Genomic DNA, 22,047 nt, shown 5'->3' on the forward strand with positions numbered 1-22,047 from the left:
AGAAGAAGGGGGTAGGGGTGAGAATAAAACTTCTGAGGTGCATGCGGACCAAGTTCAAGCTCCACTGAGTTTATGGGTTGGACATAAGAATCCTTTTATGGTTATGCTTCCTACACCCTGTCAAATTTCTGTCTCACCCCATCAAAAAGCTATGAGAAATTTTTTTCCGTATGACAGAGAGGAGAGATTGCTTTCCGGAAAAGAATTTTCAGAAATGTTTATTGTATTTGAAAGTAATAGAGTGTAGAAAGAAATTTGATAGGTTGTAGGAAGCAATACTATCCTTTTACTGAATTCAAGAAGCCCAAATGCAAGAGTCCAGCAACTGCCTTACTTTTGCCTTACGGTATTCATGATTATAATTGAGATATCCGCTTATATCATCAACTGTATTATAACACTACATACGTTCGGATTTGGGATCATTGGATGTGAAAAAAAAAAGAATGGTGAAAATTCGCTTGACGAATAATTATTTTTTCAGAAATAAATAGGTTTTCGGTATATTTAACTAAATAAAAGGGGACTTGAGTTATTTAGGTAAATAAAAAAAATGGTATACGAAAAAAAGTCCAGAGAAAGTGAAAAAATAATTAAAATTAGCACATTTTTAAGTTGTCGACATTAAAAGAAAACAGGTTTAAAGAGGAAAGAAAAAGCTTGAGTTTTTTTTCTTCTTTTTATTTTGCTTACTTGAATAGAAAAAAGAATTTAGTATACAAATATTTTCTCTCGTAATAAATAAAATATAATTATCCATTTTGTGTGAGATGTAATACAACAATAACGAACAAATTTCTTACTTCTTATCATGAAATGAAATCTTCCCTTTGAAGAGAAGACGGCAATTACATATTTTTTCGTTAATAATACAGAACAAAGTATGTATAATTTTATAATACTCAACTCCCTAATTTTCCGTGCATGCAATTGGTGCCAAACATCTTCAATCATTAACTTTTTTTTTAATAAAGTTATGTTTATATAGCCCTTAAGGAAGCATTATAGTTTAAGAATTAAATTAGGTGCAATAATGTTATTAAATTTATTGTGCAGATTATCAAGTAAAATAACGGTTTTGGAAAAAAGTAAACAGAAAAAAATAATGTAAAATATGGCATGAAGCTTTATCCCTAGATTAAGAGAAAATAAATTGAAATGAATGGCTTTTGTAACATAGGGCGTGACTTAACTTGTCTTTGTGCAAACACAAACATGTGATGTGCTTTAAAACTATCTTTTTAGTGTGTCTATAACATACCCACCATACCCTTCTACCTTTGCAACAAATATTAAATTGTCCTTCAACAAAAGCCGTGATCTTTATAAAAAAAAATAACCACTTTCAATATTCTCTTACACATGCATATTCATATTCCATTAGATGCATCAAGGGGAGAAAAAAAGCTACCACTCATGATCAACAAACAAACAAACTATTTAATACAAAGCACTTCTCCCTTATATAATGATACAGTTGAACTTGAACATATACCTTTTTAATTTATATTTTTGAGAAAAATAAAGTTATTTGATAAATTATTTAATTATGCATAAATAAATACAATATATTTTTCAAAGAGTTTTCCAATCAACTGCGACAATAACAATTTTGTAAGAGACCAGTTTCATGGTCAAAGTTTGTTGACATTTTTCTTATATTAATTTAGAAATCCTTAAACATCAAGTATCCATGAAAATATAGTTAATTTTGATAGGGATAAAGAGAAGGTAGGTGCTTTATATGAAAGGAGCTTTAGGGCACGTAAGCCTTTCTTTTTTTATCTTTTTGTAACAGTGATATCACATGCAATGCAAGTTATGGCTAGTGGCTGGGGTGATGCCATTCGTAAGTAAAGTGCATTTTCATGGCAACTTTTCCCCTCACTGAATGTACACAATAAAGTGTAGTGGGAAAAACCATAAGTATGGATACATCCACATAAGCTATGGTCGATAATTGTGATGACTGATCACCTTTCTAGTAGTAATCTCATTAACACTTTCACTATCATAAGAATGCATAACTCTTTTAGTTTTTTCTTTATCATAATAATGCAGAATTCCTTTTAGTTTTTTTTTATCGTTAGCGGTTAATATTTATTAATTTAAATAGTTATTCATAATTTCTCTCACATTTCCTTCTAAATCTATCAAATAAATTTTATATTTCTCAAGTGTTATGTTGAAATAATAATCTCCCTTGTATTTATCAAAAAAATTTTAATTTTTTTTCAGTTGAGTATTTATTCAAAATTCTTTGAAGTAACAGTAAAACTGTGATAATTATAAGTGTTAGGATATAAACCCACAGTGAATAAAACAAGAGATAGATATGAGTTTATAAACACATAAAATACGTTCTAAACGGGTATCCGCGGGTAAAATCCGCGGTGGGTAGTAACTATCCGTGGATCTGTGGGTAACGGGTATTTTAATACCCGCTTTTAAACGGGTCGGGTACAGGTAGTATATTACCCGCCCCGCGGGTACCCGTTACCCGCAAAAAATTAAAAAATAAATAACTTATATATTTTTTAATTAAATTTAATTAAAAATAAAATAAAATTATATTTACATTTAATTTAATTTATATTATATATATATATATATATATATATTTGTATTTTTATTTAAATTTTATTTTTAAAATATATTAAATATATTTTTTTAATTTTTTGCGGATATCCGTGGTACCCGCGGGTTTTAAAATACCCACGGGTACTTTTTAAACGAGTACCCAACGGGTAGCGGGTACGATTTTATCCGACGAGTCAGGTTGCGGGTAGACACTATCTGTGCCCGACCTGATCCATTGCCATCCCTAGGTGTAAGTATGAATCTAAGAGTATGAAAAGGGATACTAGAATATTTTCGCTTGAGGGAGAGCCACTCATCCTTGAAGGAAAAAAATTGATAGAATTCTGAGTGTTTGTGTTGTATTTCTCTCCTTATTGATAAACCAATGATCATATTATTTATATATGTTTTATGAATATGTTATAGAAAATATGTAAGAATGAGAGAGAACATGCATACGTAACTTTTGTTACAAGTCAAACGAGAATATGCAGATGTAAGCTAATGAATAAGATATTTACGAGGATCTATGTTCTATAGTTATCCGTTGTTAATAGTATTTGATAATTCAAGCAATTAACCGAATAAATGCAAAAGAAAGCTTTAGCGTGGCCACTTATATAAGATGATGATAATATGGTTAGGCTGATTAAACTACAAATGGTATCACTTGACACCACAAAATAGAAAAGAAGTTTTGCCACGTTACCTTGGGTTACACACAACGCAATTGGATGGAAAGTCTAAAGCATGACATTTACTGTGTTAAATAATTTGAAAGTTAGTCAAATATAATAAGTACCACATATATTCTTTACGTATATCGGAAGACTTTTACTTTTGTTCAGTTATTTATCTTTTAAACTTCTATTGGTCCCGTTATCATTAAATACAAAATCTTGAGATCAAACAGTTAAAACGAAAAGGTTAACAGAAATCAATCAATTATCACAATAATATTCCTAGATAAGAGATGATTGTCATTTTCGAATATTAAAGGTTTTTTTAGTTTAACAATATAATTATTAAATACAAGTAGAGTTGTTTTATCAGAAATATGCAATAATAAAACTCACTTGCATTTTTTGCACTTACTTTTTGTTTTTGGTGGGATTTTGGAATGATAAACTTCTGCGTTAACATTTTAGAATTTCAGTGGATTTTTTAGTTATTTAATTCCATAAATTTTCACCTAAAATTGTCTTCAACTACTTGACATATATTATCTAATAATTTTGGATACAGGATAAGATACAAACAGTGAAAAGTATTCATTTTAAGATAATTGAGATGCGATCTCTAAGTTTTAGAAGCATGTCTGGTCGCGGATAATTCGCAATCCGAACAACTTGCTCAAACTCATATAATATCACGGCCTATTTGTTGAATTTTCCACATTTTCAACAGGTTTTATCTTGAATTTCCTACTATTTTATTTTATACCTTTACCTTTTTATTCCATTAGGATAATTTTTTTTATTTCTTAATGATACAGAGAGTTAGTATGTGCTAAAAATATTTCAGATAGGCTTTTTAAAAACTTTTGTAGTATAAATAAGTAATTCCTAATGACGTGTTTGTGATGGGTTTTATTTTATTCAGGGTAGTTAGGGAGATATTATATTATATGTACATTTATTGAGTCTTATTCGAGATAAGATATTTCATATTATTTTTAATTTAAAAAAATAATTTTTATTTTTTAATTTTTTAATTTTTTAATTTTGTCATTTATATTCAATTAAATATTTTACTCAAATTATTTTCAATAGTTTGATTATAACATTATTGGATGTAACTGACTTTTGAAGAGAAAGAGTTTTTCCTCATTAATGAGGGAGGAATCTAGTCAATCTCATGCAAGTGGAATTCAAAGCTTGCTTTAGATCTAATCATTCTTAAGTTCGCTTTGCATTTCTAACGTTCTTGTTATTTTTTGTCTTTTAGCTTTAATTGATCTTGACAATTAGTCAAATTACTTCGTCCGAATAACCAAAAGCTTACAAATCCTGCACTTATGTATGTGGATACCATACTTCGCATAATATATATTAAATCTCTTCATTAATTTCTTCATAAAGTACACTTAACCTTAATGTTTCTTACACGTATCAGGGAACAATTAATTAGAAGAATACTTTGCTTTACTTAATAAGAAGACTAATGAAATTGTTTTAAGCTTATAATGTCATCTCATACGAATCTTTATACCAAAAGAAATCTAGAAATTTTTTTATACAGACAAAAATTATGATAGATTGACCATTTTTTATTATAATTTTTTGAGAATAGTTGTATCATTATTTTATTAGCTTGATTGAATTTAATTTTAGAAAAATATTTGAAATAGACTAATTACAACTCACAACTTGTAAAAAAATTATAAAATTAAAAAAACATTTTCTACCGAATACCTTAACACGTTAACCACCTTTTCATAACAATTTTCTACTGACATTAAGGCTTCATCCGAGTAACAAAACTATACAAATATAAACACACGTGCATATTCAATTAGAAAATGTTTTTTTAATAATTTTTTTGACAAAATATTTTGACCTGTAGTTAGTTCGTTTTAAATATTTTTTTAAAAATAAATTTAAACAAACTAATAAAATAATGAGATGTAACCGATGTGAAAAAATTATTCAATCGCGAATATTTGAAAAATACCAAAAACACACTATTTAATACGTTTTGAATACATCATACTTGAGCAGTTGGAAAAAACAGAATCCTATGACCTGCCTCAAAGTTCATTTTTTCTGTCAAAGAAGTATCTGATAGAAAAACCGATGCGTATAATTTGAGTATGTAACACATGTTATGCAGTAGAGCTAAAAGTATGTACTGGTTTAGTGTATCCTTTGGTTTTTGCATGGAACAGGAAACGGATGAAGCACATCCATAAGGCTAATTATTGGTATCTCTACAACAGAGGGGCAGAAAACTTTTTGCAAGGGTGGTTATCTGATCCGAACAAGATTTTTGTGTGGAAGAGAAGATGAACACCTGTTTTCATTCGATTAATTTGACCACCTATTTTGTCGAAATCGAACTAATTCAATGAAAAACAGAAGGAGGGCTCTCTGACCATGACTCCTAAAGCATTATATATGCATGTTACAGAAATCTATGGATGAACCCAGAAAAGTCCCAAACAACTCACCGACCAGACAAGGTTTTTCTAAGCAATGACACGCTCATTTCCCACTACTTTCTGTTGATTTAGATCTAACATATTATGACACTTCAACCAGAAAATAAATAATGTACCTTCCACCTCATATATACAGGTACGCTTCTCATTCTGTCCCCCTCCTTTTCAGCTCAAAGTTTTTTGGAAGGTATATATCATTTCATAAATAATACCAATTCACTCAAAGCAGTACTGATGTTAAATAATTTATCATTGTCTGACATATATAGTCCATTTTTTCTGCATGTGATCACTTACAAATTAAGTATCTAATCCCTTTCTCAATAAAATATATTTAGTATGATCCTATGTGTATATTGGAGATCCAACGTTGTTTGTCTCCGACACTGCCATGATTAAAAAGATGTACACACAAATATACGTTTGTTTAAAACATAATCTGTTATTATTAAAGTCCTCTAAATTTCACCTTATCTGAATTTTTGGGAATATGCAATGACTTGCCATAAAGACTCTGATATTTAACCAAGCAGTGGGATTTGTTTTGCTTTTGTCAGAAGAAAGTGGGTTAAATGGAAGTTGGCATGGGTTGGAAAGAGACAACCCAGACGAAAAGAAATATGCATCATTAAGAATATATAAATAAGGAAACCAAGCCAAACCAGAAAAAAACCCCAGGGATATGGCAAATGCAATAGCAATACTACTAAGGCAAGCTAACTCAACCAAACACAAATCCTCTCATTTACCTTGTCTCTCTCTTCCTCCAAAATATTCAAACAAGAAAAGAAAGGAATTCCTCCCCCATATAATAATACCTCTATATCTCTTCCATAATCCTAGACTCTCTTCCTTCCTCACAATGGCAACATTCATCCGAAATTTGGTCATCAGCTATGCTTTTCTTGCAGTTTTTCTCTCAGCAGGTACCCCGTTTGCTCTATTTTTCTATACATCTTTTTGTTTTCGCTTACCCTTTTGTGTATTTGTAATTATAATCGTTAGCTAATAATAACTTGTATAATATTGAGTAATAGTGCTGACATTTTTTGGTTGATTGTGCCATCATAGGTATTGGAGTTTTTGTAGGTGTTGAGTCTTTTGGAATCAATTATGGTCAGGTGGCTAACAATTTGCCACCACCAGACAAAGTCCTTGAATTGTTGAGCACCCTTAATCTCACAAAAACAAGAATCTATGACACCAATCCTCAGATTTTGAGTTCTTTTGCCAACTCAAACATTGAAATCATCGTGACAGTGGAAAACGAAATACTAAGCCAGTTGGATGATCCTCAACAAGCAGCTCAATGGGTGAACAGCCACATCATACCGTACCTACCAGAGACAAAGATCACAGGGGTTCAGGTTGGGAATGAGGTCTTCACTGATGATGACACCACTCTTATTCAGCACCTTGTGCCAGCAGTAGTGAACATTCACAATGCTCTATCTCAGTTAGGCTACTCAAACATCAAAGTTTCAACACCTAGTTCGTTGGCAGTGCTTGCTTCCTCGTACCCTCCTTCATCTGGTAGTTTCCAAAGTGAAATCTCTGGGATCATGTACCAGTTTTTGAACTTCTTGTCAACCTCTAAGTCCCCCTTCTGGATCAATGCCTATCCCTACTTTGCTTACAAGGATAGTCCTAATGGGATTTCTTTGAACTATGTGTTGTTCAATCCCAATGCAGGAATGGTTGACCCTTACACCAATCTCCACTATGATAACATGCTTTATGCTATGGTGGATGCTGTTTCGTTTGCCATCGCTAGAATGGGCTTCAAGGGGATAGAGGTTAGGGTCTCTGAGACTGGTTGGCCATCCAAGGGAGACGCTGATGAGGTTGGTGCCACGCCAATGAATGCTGCAACTTACAACAGGAATTTATTGAGAAGGCAAATGGCAGGTGAAGGGACACCTTTGAATCCTAGAATGAGGTTGGACGTGTACTTGTTTGCGTTGTTCAATGAAGACTTGAAGCCTGGACCAACCTCAGAACGAAATTATGGTCTTTTTCGTCCCGATGAATCCATGACGTACAATGTTGGCTTGTCTGCTCTTGCAACCTCATCGGCATCAACTTCCTCCTCTTCAGTTTCTCTTGCTTCCTCTGCCGCCAGGGTTAAGGTAAAACTAAAACCATGGATCATCAAGTTACTTAGCCTATGATACAATTTCAATCCAATTATTTGTGTTGATAATTTTTGTTCTTTTTCTTTAACCATGAAACAGGTAGTAGCACCATGGAAATGCAAAAAGTTGGTGAACTGGATTCTTGTGTGTGTACTGATTTCAACCCTTTATGGGTGAAGAATATCCCTATACTGTGAAATTCATGTCAATATTACAGTTGGGATTTTACTTCCTTCAAGTGACCAAAGAGATCCACCCCTGAACAAAGGCATTTCGAATCTCAAGTTCGAAACTAAAGGTACTATTTTGAAGAAAATGAGACCGACCAACACTCTGCAAACAATTGGGTAGCAAAACCAGTGATACACACAGCAGGAAAGGAATTATGAAGGGTTGAAAATGGTGTATTTCTCAACGTCTTAATCAAGTGGCTATGCTTACGTCCACTTACACCACCATTAGTCAGTAGTCACATTCTAGCAACTAGCATGCATGTGGCGGTGACCAGAAACTGAACTCGTTTTAGGTAGACAATGGACAAAAGCCATCTCATTCTTTCGATGCAAAAATAAATTATAGTTTAAGTTTATTTTCTTTGATTATCAAATACGAAATATATGTTGTATGTCGCTTATGTAAAGTTTATTTCTCTTTTGTTTGCTTACTGGATACGACTATATTCCTTAAAATCACACACATCATAAATCTTCCTGTATTTTATAAAATTTAGAACTATTCCAACGTCATCAAGTCCCATATATAACATCATTCTTTTTTTATTCTACAAAAGAATTTTATGGTTTTATAATCATTTTTCAAATCATGTTAGATTAATCATTCACGAAGCAAGTTTCCAATGGTTCTGTAAAGAAAGAACTCTGTCATAGTTTTATTGTGCAAGTGAGAAGATAATCTATATATTATCATTACTTTAACTAATAAACAGTGTAAGATTTTTTAACGTAACTTTATAAAAAGCTAAATTCTATGTAAGTTTCCAACCTATCTCCTTGTGAGCTTAGTATACAAGGCTACATAACCAAAAGTTAAAATTTCCTACTTTTTAATTTCATTAGTGAAAAGGTGAATAAATGACTAGTCCTTGAAGAAAAACTAGAGGCTACCCTTATTGGTTGCTAAGAAATGCTCTGCATTTGGACGTGGAATTCATTCAGGAGCCTTGAGTATTTATATTTATAGTATGTCATGATATTATATTTTATGGGTACATTTTTAAAAGAGATACATTTTTTAAGATTAACATGTCGTAAGGTTATGATTCCTTCTCACTTTGCCACTTTTGCAATCTTGAGAACGCTCTGTCATAAAGTTTAATAACAAAATCTGTTGGTTAAACTTATTGTAATACAGAAAGATAAGGCTTTGTTTGTTTCTATTATCTTCCAGAGGACAGTGGGGCGGTCCAATATTATTCCCTCTGCCAAATAAGCCTCATCATAGGTCATTCCCAAAGGTGCCTTTAAAAATAGTTTCTTTCTTGTTTAATTAATTTTCTTCTCTTTGGACCTTGTATTTTCCTTGTCTTAAAGAGGGATAATCAAACCTCAGCCATATGAAAAAGTGATGCTCTTCGACATAAGCTAACGTGGTACACATGAAACCCTAAAATGATGAAAGCTGACCATTAAGTATTTCTTCTTCTTTTTCTTTTGGGGGCATAAAACAGGACAATTTTCAAAGAATCCACCAAGAATATTTGTGTTATAGTATTATGGAGTTGAACATTCTTATTTGAAACTGTATCACGAAGACATGTGATGTGGCAACAGTTTGGGGTTGTGGTGAAATGATTAAAGTATAATAAGACGTATCCCAAAACAGGGGTCCCATGGAATTAAACTTCTGCATGTGAAGTGCTCGTCTATTATGGACCTGAAAAAAATCTGATCTTTCTATTCTATATACGCTATTTCAGAGTCTCTTTCTTTTGCCAGGTTGCTAACCCACCCACTCATATCTCAATAATACTGAAATGATTTTGTCTATTTTCTGTGTTTCGGATATGTTTTTCTATTATTTCTCATATCTTCAACTGTAGTTTTACACAGCGCTAGATTAATCTATCACCTTTTTAGAACTTCAACATGGCAGTGCTCAAATTTCAGGGGGCAATGGTGATAAATGTCATATTCATCTAAAAACTTGTAATGTGTAGTAGCTTTCAACATTGACTTAAAAGATGGATAATGCAAACCTTTTCCATTTTCCAACCTTGTAAAAAATTACAAATAACCATGTTTTCAGCATCTCAAACACTTTTAATATATAATTCAAGTGTTTCCATTACCATTACTTTGATACCCAAGAAAATAGCTTCTCACTGCAAAATTATCATGCATGTATTTTTTTCCCTCCTTTTATATTACTTTAATTGCTTTATTTTTATCCATGACGAAATTTTACCTTTATAGTATGCTCTTCCAAATTTGTACGGTGTAGTATTAGAAAAAATTGTTACATAATATATTTTTACGCACATATATCTGTCATTTCTGCTTGCCATATTAACGTTGTGTTAACATGAGAACGTATCCTTTATGATTTTTGCGAGCGAAGAAATGAAGTGAATTTTGTGTTAGTTTGAAAAGAAATGCAGAAAACGATTTGAAGAGATTTGCGGAATGAATCAGTTATTGTAATGAGATTTGGAGGAATTAAATTTAAAAAGTTTGAATTACCCCTCTGTTGGGATATAATTCCACTTGCAATTATGACATTAATATATGTGTTGAGTGCTGATGAAGGTGAGGTTAGTATGACAGTAGTGTTGTTTAGGCGAGTATTTGTTGTAGATGAAGAAGATAAGGTTGATGGCCATACCAAGATGAAAAAGAAAGTGATTGATGAAAAATACGAGTGTTTGAAGTGGAAGAAGATGAAGAACATGAAACCATATTCGATTTCAAGAAACCCGTATGGTTCCAATAATATGAAGACCAAAAGAACCTATATTGGGTTTCCATTTCTTTGTATTTGGTTCCCCATTGTTCAAAAGAGACATATTCCATTCTCAATACTGTATTAGGTTCCCAATATTGTATTCAGTTCCCCCATTATGAAATTTACCACAATATAAATTTTGTAACAATAGCTATGATGAACCACAACTGATAACACCAATGAATTGCGATGTCACTGACCTACCTGTAAGCCAAGTTACCAAAATTATGGGTAGCTTTATTGTAATTGGGTGTGGAAATTAATATGAGAACAGGGGAGAAAAAAAAAAGGGATTTATCATACTTCATTTTCCATTTTCCAAATAGTAACACGTCTATGTTTGATAAGATTTTTTAGAAGCATATAACTATTAAATGAATAAATTATAATGTTTATGTTATTACATTTAAAAAAATTATTTCATTTTACTAAATTACAATTTTTTTACATTAAAAAAATTAATAATTAGTTTTATTTTTTTTCTTTATAAACATTTTTACAATTAAATATAACAGTAATAATTATCATTTTATATTATTTTAACAATTAGGTGTATTTTGAAAATCTTCAATTTCTACTAATTAAATAGTTATTTTTTGCCGGTCATATCCTATACTAATTCTCACAAATTTTAATTCTAAATTCATTTTTACTCACCTCCCAATCTACTTAAGTAAACAATAATTAATTCACCTTCAAATGTCTTCAAATACATCTACTCACTCTCCCAAAATCTTTCCTTCAAAATAAACATAGCCTAAATAATGACATCAGAACGAAAGAATTTAATCAATTTTATTTTTTCAGTATTATAAAATACTTAACCAACAACGAACTACTTACTAACATACCATAGCGTTTAATTCATATTTAGATATATTAAATTAATCTTAATTTTTTTTATTCGTATAAAAAATAAGAGTAGATTCATTCAAGAACATAACTTCCTTTTCAAACCTTTTAATATTTGGAATGTTGGTCATTTTTCAAATTGTTGTTAGTCAAATACAAGACTTCTTTATTATTAGTTACCGGTTGCCACTCCAACGAAGATAATTTCAAGATTTAGCTCCCTTGAAGAGTGTTATTCAAATTAGAGAAAAAAAAGTAAAAAAATCTCGAGTTTTCTAATATTTAGAAAAGGCACATCTCAAACACAATACAAAAAATTAAAAATTATGGGTTGGGATTGGTAAAGGGATCCATGGGGTCGCAGTTAAGTCTGGGATTGGGGACTTTTTTATGTAAAGAATGGCCTTTTTGGATCTGTATTGTGTTTGCTACGGAATTGAAGATGCACTTAAGCTTTTTGATGAATTTCTTTAGAGAAATAAGTTGGTATGCGTGGGGTCTTTCTGTTTCTCAGCCTTTTTTGGTTTTTGGTTTGTTTTGGAAAATGTGTTTGGTTGGGCTTCAAGTCGGTGTTGCAACTGTCTGGAGTCTTTTGTCAGCTCCTGGTAACATAGGGAAGTCTGTACATGAATACTGTATCAAAATTGAATTTAGTCTAATTTGAGTGTCATTACTGCATTTATTGATCTTTTTGCAAAGACAGGTCATATCGATCTGGCACGACCGGTTTTTGACAGTGTTACAGGAAAAAGATGTGTTGTGGAAACGTTAATAGGAAATTATGCAAGGAACATAATAGTTGGTGAATCAATGACTTTACTTAAGCAAATGAGTTTTTTTTTTCAAGAATGAAGCCCAATTCTTCAACCTTGCCCTGCACATGGATCTATTCAAGTAGTTGGTCACAGCTGGTTTTCTTGAAGAGCAGAAACTACAACTGGATGCGGTTCTTGGAACCAACATATTTGAGAGAATTGATGATAAAGATGTGAAATCTTGGACAACCATGATGTTCTTTTACGGACTCATAAGACTGGTTTTGTGGTAAAATCGGAAGAAATGGTGTGAGTGATTGTGGATTTAATTTTTTTAATACTTAAAGAATTATAAAATTGGTTTAATAGATTTAAATAAAATATGAAAAAATTGTGAATTAAATTTTCTTTTAAAGTTCCTATGTTTTGTTTTTATGTATTCGGTCATATGATATATACCTTGCCATAAAAATAAAAGTCCAAATAATTCATCCTAATGCGTATTACAAAACCCAAAGCAAATATCGAGAAACATAACATGAAGACAAAAATGTTGCAAACTCACAAGGTTCAATAGGTTGCTTCCTCCTGCACCTCCATAATTTCATCTTGCATCATATTCATTTAAAAATTCTAATTTAATGGATCTGCAGGAAGAAGTGGCCGGGTCAATAATAAGACATTGGGCCGATGGGCTAGGTCATTGTTGGTCTCCCTCCCTCCACCACCCTATCTTTTCCCTCCATCTCCCCAATTTCCTTTTAAATTTTAAATTTACCTTTTTTATTTTTTATTTCTACCAATTTTACTTTTTATTTTTTAAAACTCTAATTTCAATCATCTCTTGCTTTCACTTTCCCTTTCTCTTTCACTCTCAGTAGCAAGTCTCCATCCCCCATTGTCACTTTTTCTTTTCTTTTTTTAAATTTTCACTTCGTTAACATAACATTTTCCATTTTCATTTCTTCTTTCTTTTTTTTCTTCGTTGGTACGTAATGCATTGTTTAGTTATGCATTTAGCAAAATACTTCTTGTTCGCATTGTCATAATTGTTTAATTTCACATGATACTGTATAATGGAACATCAGTCATCATCAGAGTTAGAGACATTGAAACAGTGTTCGTGTAGTTGCAATCATTTATAACAAGGAGCTTTTAGGTAATGCAATAGTTTGGTATAATCAAAACATGTTATAATAATAATATTAACGTAAGTGATTACAAGAAACTACGTAGTAGCAACATTGTTGTGTTTCCTATTTTAAGGGATCACATGGAGGTCCATGTGGGGGAAGAATTTAGACTTTAGCAAACAATTAGTGAAAACTCAACTAAGAGGATAATTATTTTATAGCTTAATTAAGTTAAGATTGTTGATTATTGAGATATTTGAAAAATAAATAATAAGTTATATGGAGAGAAGAAAGAAAGAAGAAGAAAATGTTGGGTTAACGGAAGTGGAAGAGAGAAAGTTACAGTGGGGGTGAGGGGTGGGGGTGAGGGGCTTGCTGTTGAGAAGGAAAGAAAAAATAAAAATGTGAGGAGATTGGAATTAGAGTTTTAAAAAATAAAATTGATAAAAGTAAAAATAAAAAAAGTAAATTTGGAATTTAAAAAAAATAAAGAGGTGTAGGGAGAAGATACGATGGTGGAGGGAACATGACTCTTGGTCTCATCATCATGCAGCCTAGACTAAACTAGCAAATGACCCAAATTCACTTAAATACCACACTCAAAGCTTGGATAGACTAATCCAAATCAAGGAATGTAAATTGGTCTTAAGTAAATAAAATTAACACAAATTCACGCAATGAAAAAATACGTAATTTACAGTCTTTGTTTTATATGGTGAGAGTTCTGAAATGGTGTAAGATTGTGTGTCAGTGACTGAACATAATGCAATGAACCTGATATGATGAAACCATCCATCAGAAAAGCAGCAGAAGAATTTGAAAGTGTTTAGGCTTTGGATTTATGAGTTGGTACTGTTTTGGATAAAATTGCAGAGAGTGTTGACTCTGCAACAAGTGTTGGTGGCATGATTTGGTCGGTCTGAATTGGATGGGCTGTAGAAAGCAAGTTGTTAATTAGCAATATTGAGGAAAGATGGCAAAGATTTTGTCCTTGAAAATAACAAACCGACCATTTCTTAAAGATTACGATTCAAAGCTCCCTTTGCCGAAAGACTTTTGGAGTGTTGTTATTGGCTTTGGCTGCTCAATAGATAAATTCTTACGATCTCTTCAAATAAAATTTGTTCTGCTATTCTTCTTCTTCATCGTCGATTCAGCTTTTTTTTATTCAGTGTGGTTCACAAGAATCTGTGTGCTACACAAGAATCTGTGTGCTACAAAAGAATCTGTGTGCTACAATCATCGTCCATTGTAATCTTTTCAATCTATTATTTTCTTTCTTAGCTAAAAGTCAATCAAATTTCGGCCTACGACTATGATGCTTTACAATTCTATAATTTTTAAGTATTTAGTTACCAGAAGATAGTAAAAAAAGCATTTCCAGTCGAATTTTTAAAATTTTAAAACTAATAAAATCACTTTTCTATTTTAAAATGTGTTGGAAAATCTTTCTAGTAGAACAAAGTGGAAAAATTAATCTATGATTGTTTTTATAAAATATTTAATACCATCTCTAATATAAAATATTAAAACTTAATATTTACGAGCGTTTTTTTTATATATTATTATTATTTTTATTTAGAACTAATATAAATTTTTCAATTCACACTTAGATTTTTAATATAATATTGTTTAGATTTAAATGTCATATTTTATTTGAAAGGATTTAATTTAGTATTAGTTCGTTAAAAGATCATCTGTGTATAAAACGTGGGTATAGTTTTTTTTTTGTAATTAAAAGAACCGTTATTTTTATTTTTGGTGCAAAATAATGTATTATTTTCCCGTTAATTACTTAAGATGGTATATCTATGAAAAAAAAAGGTTGAATTTAAAGTTATCTACTCGGCGAACTAAGTCATAAATCCTTAACTTCACTATAAAATATCATTTAAATTATTCTAAATGTTTCGAAAATAAATTTAAATTTTTTTATTATCGTTGGTTTTATAAAATAGTTACTATATGGACTTAACTTAAAAAACGTTAATAAACATATATATATATATATATATATATATATATATATATATATATATATATATATATATATATATATATATATATATATAAACAAATTGTAAATAGTTTCGTTCTATTTACATCAGTTTAAGACAATTTTTATTTGAGATTTTTTTTATTCTTAGTAATGTGTAGAATGAATGCTAAGTCGATATGGGTGAGTTAAAGTTACCTAGATGATTTTAATAACTTGAAACATGACATAACTTTAAAACACAATTTTATTAGTGAAAATTTTTTTTAGTCGATTAAAATTAATAAATTTGAATGTCTGATGTTTTTAGTGTATTAAAAATATTTTTTAATTGGATAAATAGAAACAAATTCTCTTCTTAAAAAATTGAAGTACTGTTAGTATATTAAAACAAATTTTTAACTGATTCAATATTTTAACTAACTAAAATTATTTTCAATCAATTAAAAGTAATTTAATTTTTAAAAGAAAATCCTACACATTTCTTAATAACAAATTTTTCAATACTAGTTAAAATCAAAGCTTGTAAATTTATTTACAATACATTAACGTACAAGATTAGGATAACAGTACTATTCAAACCACGTCAACTCAATTGCTCAGTTTTCATTGAAAGTAATGTATACATCATTTATCATAAAACTATTAATAAGCATGAAACTCATACTTATAATTAAATAAATAAAAAAACTTAATGTTTTTATTAATCAAATCGAGGTTAAGTCTTCTTTTAGAAAAGATTTTGAAGTTTCAAGTTTAGGTCAATGTTTTATTTTTCATCTTTTCTCTACTGTTCGATCGAGTCGAGATATTATTTGTAGAAAACATTTTGATACTAAAGTTAATGTTTATCCAAATGGTCTAGTAATATTTAACTATTTGAGCATCAAACTTGTATTTATAAATTTTATTATGGGTTTCTGATTAGTGTTTGGCCTAATTACGACTCAAACACCGAAGTGTTATGTGTAGAAAGCACTCTGATATTAAAGTTAATATTTATCTGAATGTTCTAGTAATAAATGCACAATCAAAGTAACCAATACCTGGATATCAAATCTGTATCTATAAATTTTGGAACGAGCTTCTAATTAGTGTTAGACTAATTATAACCCAGAGAATAATAATCTGAATTAGAATTTATGTAAATATTTTTAATGTTAATTTTATTCATAATCTAACCGAACAATTCACCAATCGTTTGAGGTTTCATGTAAGATCAAAAAAATTATTTCATACTGTACAAAATAAAATAAACAAAATATTTCATCTACGAGGAGAAAAAACTCCTTGGTTCTCCTCTAAACTATTTAATCTTATCACAAATTTCCTAATTCTTTTGGTGATTGTTAAAACTTATTAAATGTCGTTATTTGTGGCATACAATCTTATATTTTTTTCATCTAACTGCAATTTTGTAGATCAATATTTCTATTTTCCAATTTCACAAGTTTTAGGATCCATTGGTAATAATCGAAAATATTAAATTCATTCAGGATGAGAATCATCCTCATCAAAGACTGAATATTAATTGAAAACATTAAACTCTACTGACACAATAATTAGTAGTAAATTCTGACAAGGCCTACAACAGAACTATAGGCAATACTATATAAAAAAAATAAAAAAAGTCAATTTGATTTTCCTCTTTACCTCTTTTTAAAAATAAACATTCATCATAAAAAAGAAAATTTTGTTTGAATTAAATCATGTTATTATGAGTTGTACAAAGTTTAAATTATTTAGCATATTTATATTTATTTAAGAGGGAAACTTTAGAATGTGAGTTAAATTAATTAGCTTTAGAATGTGGATCCCACTTTCTTGATTGCTAGATATTCTACATTAAGGAGTACCATGGGAGGGGACCCTGGGCAAAGGAAGGTTGTCAGAATATAAATAGAAAAGTTGGTAGTATTTATTTTATGTTCTTTCATTTTCGAAACAGATAAGACACACAAAATACAACTTACAATTGATTGTGCCATGGACATCGTGTCCTTTTCTCTCTATATCTATGAGTTATAAATATGATTATCAAAACGAATTATTTGGTCTCATTTTCACCTATTGATGACTTAGTAAGTAAATCTGATTTGATTCATCATATCTATTATGAATAGACAGATTAAAGGCATTGTTGATTCATTTATTTGAAAAAATTATACTTTATTTATTTTTCAATCTAATCTAAAAATTTTAAGTCTGTTTCTTTCTTTAGACAAATAAGTCGGTTATTTAAAAAACTAAGTCATAATTTTAAATAAAATCTAAATAATTTTAAATTAGGATTTCTCTTCTACAAAATTAAAAAAATTATTAATGTCTTGGGCTGAATGGTTAATTAATATTGAAGTGGTTCTTTTTATGTTTTAGTTGATGAATCAATCTGATTCACTAAGCTAAATTCTTAATAAAAACCGAGTCATTTTTTTACCACACTGAAATTTGTAAAATTTTTTAACGGAATTTAATTTAAACTTGTGGTGAACCAATCACTTGTTTTAATATATTTTGATGGCTCTATGTTTAACACACTCAAAAATTCGGACGTAGTTATTAGTATTTATTATATAATTAGTAAAGATATGTATGAATGAAAGAGTAACGATGAAAAACATGATAATGTTTTGAGTTCTGGTAATCAAATTTACTGTAATGTCGGGTGTATTTCGCATCACGAATCAATTAATACACTTAACGTTTACATAGTTTAATCGAATCGCATTAAAGTGTGAAAATTTCAGAAAGGAAAAAGAAAACGGAACCAACCTATGAATACATAAAGATGAACAAGAATATTCTGTGTTACAACACAATTCAACTTTCTCATAGATCCTTTGTGCATTATGTCACACCCGGACACTGACAAGAGCGGGGAGTGATCGTCGGTGCAAGAGGCACGATGTGTAAGGGGCACAGACAAGGAGCGACTCCTGGCAGGCTTCCAGTGGAAGGGACACATAGATGAATCGAACGTACAACCGAATGAGAGAAATCTAGAGACTGTATAGGTATGAGACTATACAGTTGAAAGATAGCTTAAAGGGATTGATTTGGCTACTTATATCACTAAATGCATTTATTTTTCGGTAGCCTAACTCATAAGAACTCTATCGTTAAACGTGCTTAGCCTGGAGTAATTTGTTTGAGAACAAAGCACATTGGAAATAAAGTAGGCTATTATTTTAAATAATCATATAGTTGACTTCCCCAACTATACAATTAAAAAGAGTTTAATGAGCTCATTCACATCTATCTACCATTCTATATTTTATAAGAATCGCACAGTTATTACGTGAATTTTATCGTAAATAAACCCTAAAATAATCATACATGTTAGTCTAGAAGTACGCATTGTAAATTTTCTCATGCTAACTCTTAGATTTAGATGGAGTTCTTGTAAGAAGAAAGAAAAGAACACGTTTTGGACGAAGTTTACCATTTTAGATAGTTTTTTTAACCAATAATCGAGTGTTTACTGCATTCATGTTAGACAGCACATCTAGATTTTGAAGTTTCTTATTATTTGTAATTCTTCAAAACGTTTCTTGAACAATAGTCTGACAAATAACTTTTAATATGATGAACTGAGAGAGTTTTATTTTTCAATTTTAGAAATAAAAAATAATTTAAAATTAAAAAAAAAAGATTAAGAGCTAGCAGGCAAATCATCTAGAAAGAAAAAAACTAAAAGAAGAAAATGATTACAAATGGCAGCTAAATTATAAACCGTGGGAAATGGTGACGAATTTATGTGACGCTTTCACAATATTCGTTTCTCAATGTATTTTTTAAGTTGGTGAAAGAATATTAAACAGTTTGTTGATGGAATATTCTTCTCTCCCACGAAGAATATTATACTTTTGAAAGTTAAATATGGGTTTCTTTTTTGTGTCCATCAATTCTTTTTGTTTAAAAGCAGTGGCACATGCATGAACCCTTAGTTTCTTTTATTAGGATGTTAGTCACTAATATTCGTGTTCATCAAGAGCTACAACATAATTGCTGTGGGGACCTCATTCTTTAGATTAACTTATGGTAACTTCACATACAAGCTTTTATGAATATATATGCCACCCAAACGAATAGACTGTATTATATATATTCTCATTGTTTACATTGAGTTCCGCAAAAAATTAATCGAGTAAAAAAACAAGGTTTTTATTTGCCTTAAAATTAATGTAACAATGGGAAATGTATATGATATTTGTTTAATATGCCAAGTGTTGTTTTATTTTTCATATAATGAAAATGTTTTAAAGTAGCGATTTACTCCAATCATTTTACATATCGTAGATCAGAATTTGAGCATTATCCTTGTTATATCATACAATGTTCAAAGATATGACTATGTATCGAATTAATTTTGGTAATCTAGGTTGGTTTACTAATTATATTAAACACGACTTTTAATCACTTGTCACTACCATTTTTTTTTTAAGTTGGTGATATCAATTCATTAAAATCAAACTATTATATTTATGTAAATAGATGTTGAGCTTGCAAGATTATGAATCTTCGAAGGTGGAGAAAACAATACTAGTCCTGTATTGCTAATCAAATAATTTGTTGTTAAGTTGTTGATAAGGTTTAAATAAGGGTTTACCTGTAAAAGAATTATCTAACGCTCAAACGAGGAAAAAAATTTGATAATGTTGTATAAGATAAAAACAATAAAACGAATAGAACAAATTGATATATTGGATTTACAAATTTCTTAAATCCTTAGAAAAGAAATAAGAATATAGAATATTTGTAAAATCTGACCACTTTATACCAAAATTGTTCGCATACCGAAGAAAATAGAATATACTTAGTTACGTATGTAACTCCAAAAGATTGAATATGTACAAAATGAATTATATATATATATATATATATATATATATACACACACAAAGATCGAATATTTGAACTTAGTAAACCAAACTATCAAGAACGGATATTTTAAAAAATTTAGATTGATTTGGAGGATATATGAATACTTTTCACACTCACTAATTGAAACTAGTGTCGGTTTAAAAAGTTGAATTTCAATATTAATTCTAATTCCAATAAAATTTTGTATTATTTCTCACTAAGTAAAATTAGGAAATTATGTTGAGATCGATGGATTATAACTCCAACAAAAACCAAAAGGTTTTCTTTTAAATATTCTGTTGAAAAAAAAAACAACTCCGCACAGAATCACAAAGCATTTGACAAAATCAATTCACCGAAAACTATTTTAACAACCCCAAAATAAACAATTAATATGGAAATATTATCACATTTATATGTAGGTATAAACTTAAGCTGTCTAAGCAATGAGTCAGTTACCTTTTTCATCATCGATAAGTATAATTAAGGATATTTTGAAGAAAATATCTTGCAATAAATAAAATAAATCTAATGAAGTAACACGATAATTATAATGATAATTTTTTTATATATATTTTAGTTCACGGGGAACCATGGACTTTAAAGAAGAATTGAGATGAATGTTCATTGGACATGAAACAAATTAAAAGACAATATATTTTCTTATCAGCATCTATGCTTTTATCTATGTTTCTTAAATTGTTTAGGTTATGGAAACCATATACATTTTAATCTCTGATTATGAAGATAATTAATCGACTGAAAATATCTTTGAACAGCCCTTCTATCAAGTTCACACATGTGTTACTCGTTTCTCAAGTGAGTTTTGTGATACTAGGTTTCGTTTCTCTATTATTCTCTTGCAATCAAAGAATCTTTTGTCTAAAACAATATAATAATGGGAACACCTAGTTCAGAGGAGCATTTTCATTTTAATGATAGTGTCAATGCAATTGTTGTTAACCTAAATTTACCTTTATAGACATTGGTTGTGCAAATGAAAGGAATAGCTCACGAAGTTGCTTCAATAGTACAAGTGTCGTTGACCATGTACAACACTTATCTCCTTTATACTTAACAACAATTGTGTTGACCATGCCGCACTATAAAACAGTACTATTCAAACCACCCAACCAACTCAATTTTTTTTAGGGAAAAATTCACTTTTAATAGCGATTTTATAAATCATTATAATATACTTGGTGTAAAAAGTAACCGTGACATAATTATAAATAATATAAAAAAACTTTATAGTGGTTAAACATAGAATTGATAAAAAAAAAATGTAATGATGTTTTTGTAATATTGAAGAAAAATTATATATCAGTTCAATATGTATATTTGTGTAAGACTGAGAGACTAACCTTTCTATATGTGGGAGGATACCTGCAAAAGACACTCTCACATTCAAATTAGGCGTGATAATAGTAATAACATTCAATAGAGAACGAGTACTCAAAATAAGTTAAGAAACCTCCTTACCTTTGAGCTTAGTCTTCTATTTATAAGTTATTTCATGAATCCTAAACTTGCATAGGCCCAACAAAACAAATTTACCTTTAATTTCGGTATGTTACTCATAAACATCTTTAATCAGTTAAGAGTATCTTCA

The 22,047-nt window shown here is 29.9% G+C and overlaps 1 protein-coding gene across 1 annotated transcript; it reads left to right on the forward strand.

Annotated features, from left to right (window-relative positions):
- Positions 1 to 6,171: 6,171 nt before the first annotated feature.
- On the forward strand, positions 6,172 to 8,619 carry LOC124825962 (Glycosyl hydrolase superfamily protein). The gene is made up of 3 exons (XM_047298723.2): positions 6,172 to 6,666; positions 6,812 to 7,869; positions 7,975 to 8,619. Exons 1-3 carry the CDS (start codon positions 6,423 to 6,425, stop codon positions 8,050 to 8,052), a joined length of 1,380 nt encoding a protein of 459 aa, XP_047154679.1. The 5' UTR covers positions 6,172 to 6,422; the 3' UTR covers positions 8,053 to 8,619.
- Positions 8,620 to 22,047: the final 13,428 nt, after the last annotated feature.

This window comes from Vigna umbellata, chromosome 5 (genome assembly GCF_029865625.1).
Source record: "Vigna umbellata cultivar VRB3 chromosome 5, Vumbellata_1.0, whole genome shotgun sequence".
Taxonomy (NCBI): Eukaryota; Viridiplantae; Streptophyta; class Magnoliopsida; order Fabales; family Fabaceae; genus Vigna; species Vigna umbellata.

Coding starts and splice junctions, on each gene's coding strand:
- LOC124825962 (XM_047298723.2), top strand. CDS start 6,423: ATGGCAAATGCAATAGCAATACTACTAAGGCAAGCTAACTCAACCAAA. Junction 6,667..6,811: donor TGCAGTTTTTCTCTCAGCAG/GTACCCCGTTTG, acceptor GTGCCATCATAG/GTATTGGAGTTTTTGTAGGT. Junction 7,870..7,974: donor CCTCTGCCGCCAGGGTTAAG/GTAAAACTAAAA, acceptor ACCATGAAACAG/GTAGTAGCACCATGGAAATG.